Source organism: Chanos chanos, chromosome 11 (genome assembly GCF_902362185.1).
Source record: "Chanos chanos chromosome 11, fChaCha1.1, whole genome shotgun sequence".
In the NCBI taxonomy this organism is placed as follows: Eukaryota; Metazoa; Chordata; class Actinopteri; order Gonorynchiformes; family Chanidae; genus Chanos; species Chanos chanos.
This window is the reverse complement of record NC_044505.1, coordinates 2,543,276-2,548,318: the sequence shown is the minus strand read 5'-3', so window position 1 is coordinate 2,548,318 and position 5,043 is coordinate 2,543,276. Positions and strand designations below refer to the sequence as shown.

The window sequence follows — 5,043 nt, the reverse complement described above, 5'->3', positions numbered from 1 at the left end:
GTGTGATAAAAGTCCGTCGTTCATTTTTGGAGTCGCCTGGCCACAGCCCCCCTTATTAACCGGAGGAGTCAGCAGTGCACGCCACACAGGACTCTCCAAGCAAAGCGGCGGAGCGAACCGGAGTTCCCAGAACCCAAACCCGGTAATAATAGATGCGCTATCAAGAGAATTGGTACATCATCCTCTCTCCCCTCGTTTCGTTGCAACGCCACTTGTATCAAACAGCACGACTTGAGACTTAAGGGCGAAGCAATTGGGCTTGAACTCTAGTCGAAGAAGGCGGAGTCTTAACTTATTAAAAGGAACTTGCCGAGGCTCGGTCGCCTGCAAATATGATGATGATGTCTCTGAACAGCAAGCAGGCGTTTGCCATGCCACACACCAGTTTAGCCGAACCCAAGTACTCCAATTTGCATTCTTCCTCTTCTTCTTCCTCGTCCACTTTGACTTCCAACGCTGCCTCGTCTTCCTGCTCTTCCCCCAGACACAGTAACACCATCAGCAGCAGCAGCGCGAGCTCCGAGGCGATGCGCCGAACGTGTCTCCCTACTCCACCGGTACGTATTCTGCATAATCACTGCTTAAAGGCACATTTTGACAGCCCACTTTTTCCCCTTCCTTTGCTTGATGTTTTTTTCATGTCTGCACAGCAAATCACCCAACACCTCAATTTTCCCTCCCAACTTATGTATTCGGTCGGCTTTGCCTTTTCATATTAATTTTTATGACCTGGGATGCTGCATGTGGCTTGTTTTGTATGTTCCCTCTCTCTCCCTCTCTCTCTCTCTCCCTCTCTCACTCTCTTTTTAAGGATTTCTATTTTTTTGGAGTACAAGCTGGAAATGTTTTAAAACCGCCCGAGCGCAGCTCGCAATTCCCTACTGACGGTTATGTGTGCATTCTATTTGCAATTGCAGAGCAATATATTCGGCGGCTTGGATGAGAGCTTGCTGGCCCGCGCGGAAGCTCTGGCGGCTGTGGATATAGTCTCGCAGACCAAAAGCCACCACCACCACCCACCTCATCATAGCCCCTTCAAGCCGGACGCGACTTATCACACCATGAACACTTTACCCTGCACCTCCTCTTCCTCCTCTTCGCCTATTTCGCATCCGTCCGCCTTGGCCGGACATCATCACCACCACCATCACCATCATCATCAACCGCACCAGGCGCTGGAGGGAGACCTGCTGGATCATATCACTCCGGGACTGGCGCTCGCAGGGGCCATGGCAGGGCCGGACGGATCGGTGGTCTCCACGCCTGCGCACCCAGCACACATGGCGGGCATGAACCACATGCACCAGGCAGCCATAAACATGGCCCACGCCCACGGGCTTCCGTCCCACATGGGCTGTATGAGCGACGTGGACGCTGATCCAAGGGACTTGGAAGCCTTTGCTGAGCGCTTTAAGCAGCGACGGATCAAACTCGGCGTGACCCAGGCGGATGTGGGGGCAGCGCTGGCCAACCTGAAGATCCCCGGCGTCGGATCTCTTAGCCAGAGCACCATCTGCCGATTCGAGTCTCTCACGTTGTCCCACAACAATATGATCGCTCTGAAGCCGATCCTGCAAGCTTGGCTGGAAGAGGCAGAAAAGTCGCACCGAGAGAAACTCAACAAACCCGAGCTTTTCAACGGCGCCGAGAAGAAACGAAAGCGCACCTCCATCGCTGCCCCGGAGAAGAGGTCACTGGAGGCTTACTTCGCCATCCAGCCCCGTCCCTCCTCAGAAAAAATCGCCGCCATTGCAGAGAAGCTGGATCTGAAAAAGAATGTGGTTCGGGTCTGGTTTTGCAATCAGCGACAGAAACAAAAACGTATGAAGTACTCTGCATGTGTCTAGCTGCTTCAAACTTGCTGTATAAAAAAAAAAGAATGAAAGAAAGAGAAAAAAAAAAACACGACAGAAGGTCGAGAGACTTCTCCAAAAACTGTTTAGAGACAATTTGTAAAATATTTCTTATCTCAGACTTCAATCATTAACAACTTGTGCTTTGAAACAGAACACATCATGACTTTTCGAACAGACTGACTAAAAAGAAAACAAAAAAGAGAGAGAAAGAGAGAAACACAAAGCACTGTGGCGTCTCGCGCAAAGAGGATGTTGGATCTTGTAAAGGATCGTTTGACACAGCAAGTAAGACCATTTGTTTTCCCCCACTTGCTATGTTTCACCTTTTTTTAACTGTCCATGAATTTATGACTTAGCAAAGCCTCAATCGAATACATTACGACTACGGTATTTTTTAGTAATTTCAAAGAAAAAAATAATCTGTATAATATATTAATTGACAATTAAACACTAATGAACAAGTAGTAAACCCGAGGAAAAAAATTCGAAAGGGATTCAGAGAAGCTGGCATTGTGTTTTAATGGTTTATTTATGTCGTGTTCTCTCTCAGCATGTCGCAGTGCAATCTGACGTTAATTCAAAGTCCTTTTCCAAATAAAGGACGTCACAGCGGTCACTTTTTCTGTCTGCTATAATTAGATTATGACAAAATAACATCTTGTAAATTATTGATTTATATGTCACTCTTACATCAGTTTTTATCTGTCGTGTTATCTATTAAATCCACCTCTATCATTTAAAAACTGAATTAAAAAAAAACAAAATCTACAGACACAGGGAAAGGTTGACAAAATGACAGTGTTTATTGATGGGATGTATTACCGTAGGATGTGATCTCAATGTCATAAACCTTTCACTCTGTAGATACAGAGAGACTAGAGAGAGAGAGAGAGAGAGAGAGAGAGAGAGAGAGAGAGATTGAAATGTTTGCCTTGGGTGGGATTTGTTGCCACATTTCTGTTGCAGTCGGTCTGCGCGTGGCTCTGTTTTCTTATGAACTATTAATCGTATGAGGTAATGTTTACTTCATTACGTATTTATTGGGATTCCCTCTTCGTTTTTGCTTGAGAAAAAAAATCATATTCTGACAGCAAAGGAAAGTGTGGCCCTCTCCAATCTGGAGGAAAAGACCGTTTTAAAAATGAGTCACAAACAACTCCCTTTCGTTCCCTCTAACTTTCAGATGGCACAATCGATAGATATATTGAGATTTGTCTTCTTTGTCATTTTAAATTATTTTCATATGTTCTTTTCTGCTATTTATTTGTATAAAAATATACGCGTATCATTATGAAGTCGTTGCTTGTTAAATTCACATTGTTTAGTAATGTTTATTAATGGAAAAAAGACTCGTTTCATGGAGTATACGTATAAAATGTAAATATGTCATTTGAGACAAGCACATGAAGACAACCATACAGGTTTCTGTTGTGATGTTGTTTTAGCTGCGGTATTTTTTTTTCCCTGTAATGTCTGTTGCTTTAGGTTTACTTGTCGAATGATTTGATTTATTCATTACATCCGTGTAATCCTTTAAGTTATTATTTGATAACTGAATTGAATTCTGTGTTTCATTAAAGAACAAATTTTTAACATTTTGTTTGGAGTTTTTAGTGAGTTCATTTATATTCAAAGACCTGATTATTCGGGTAGCACCGATAAACCCTTTCCACAACATGTAGACGTTGATGCTTTGATGTGAGAACGTCGACCAAAACAAACCGATTAAAGACGCTTCCAACTACCTTAAAATAGGCCTGGATTTACACCATCATACAAAATATCTTACGTTTCTGTTTAAGCAGCATTGCTGTACGTCTGATGTGTTTTGCACGAAGCAGAATTCTAAACACAGGCTCATACAGGTTCTGGGCCTGCTCTTTGACGTTTTCAAATATTTTTTTTTTTTTTAAAAAAAAAAAAAGGAAAACGTAAGAAATCGTATTCACTGTTGAAGTAAAAAAAAAAAGCAGTAGGCCTGCGTGTCTTTTTTTTCTGATCGACTCGCGACTCCTGCCAGCGTTCGAAGCCTTTGGAAGCCTACCTGAGAGCAAATGCTAATATTCTATTAGAGTCTAATCATGGAGTCTACTGAGATGTAGGGAGGTCCCCCGAGCACGAGGCTGCCAGATGTCAGGCCGCCAGAAAAACACCTCGGCTGCCAACGTGCCGGGCTCCATTTAAATCCACAGTCGACGTTTCTCAGTCTTCCACCGACTGAGGCAGCCTTTGAAGCCTGCTTCGGTTCACTGTTAGGCCGTATATAGAAAAAAAATGTCATTTTTTTGAAGAGGCTTTCGTGTCATAGTGTTCTAGGCTGCAGCTGAATTGTATTCAGCACCATGGACAGCGGAGTGATCAGAGAGCTTTAGATATTTGCCTCGCAAATTTTACGGGAGTGTTTTTGAACAGTAGGGGTGCATTTCAGTTGCCTTATTTAATATGTATATATGTTAATCGCCGAAAATTCGTTTACATTCATTTTATGAGTGCGAATAAATAAGTAAAGTACATACCAAATTAAGCCATTGTTGCACACCCAATGTATTAACAAGTTAACTATTGAAGATGATCCTGAGATGGTGACGTCAATGGTGTCAGTTTTATATGTCAAAACTAGATTCTGTTGAGGAGGGGGTAATGACAGGAATTTAACGAATGTGTTGCTATTTTATGATGAAGAACATTTTGTACACGCACATTTCTCCATAGAACAGAAATTGACATGTAACGGTTTCAAGACCAGCATAGTCTTAGTAGTGTGTACGATAATTATTTTAAAATATATAAATATCTCCTGAAGGTGGATTGTGAACTACTGAATCGAACTATGAGACCTTAAAATCGTTCATCAGGGCTTCCAAGGGCGGAAATCTGTTTCCCTGAACGAGTCCGATTGCTTAATTCGCTAATATGTACGAATTATTAAATTACACATCGAATTATGAAAAGCAGATAATTACTAGCAGTGAGTAAGTAATCATTAACTGCAGCCTGTTAATTACTGTCGGTCACGGAGAGCTAAAACAGGATGGGCTCGGGCGGGAACTGAAATTAACTTGAAGCAGCGCGAGCTTCGCTGCTTGACACTTGCGCCCTGTTAGAGAATATGGCAGCTCCCCCGCGATCCTAACCCCTATTTAACTTTCAGATATGTGCGAAACAAATCGATCGGGATTTTTTGATA

General features: G+C 42.8%; 1 protein-coding gene across 1 annotated transcript; it reads left to right on the top strand.

Moving 5' to 3' along the window:
* Positions 1–332: 332 nt before the first annotated feature.
* On the top strand, positions 333–1,847 carry pou4f2 (POU class 4 homeobox 2). Its single transcript, XM_030788203.1, has 2 exons — positions 333–557; positions 918–1,847. Exons 1-2 carry the CDS (start codon positions 333–335, stop codon positions 1,845–1,847), a joined length of 1,155 nt encoding a protein of 384 aa, XP_030644063.1.
* Positions 1,848–5,043: the final 3,196 nt, after the last annotated feature.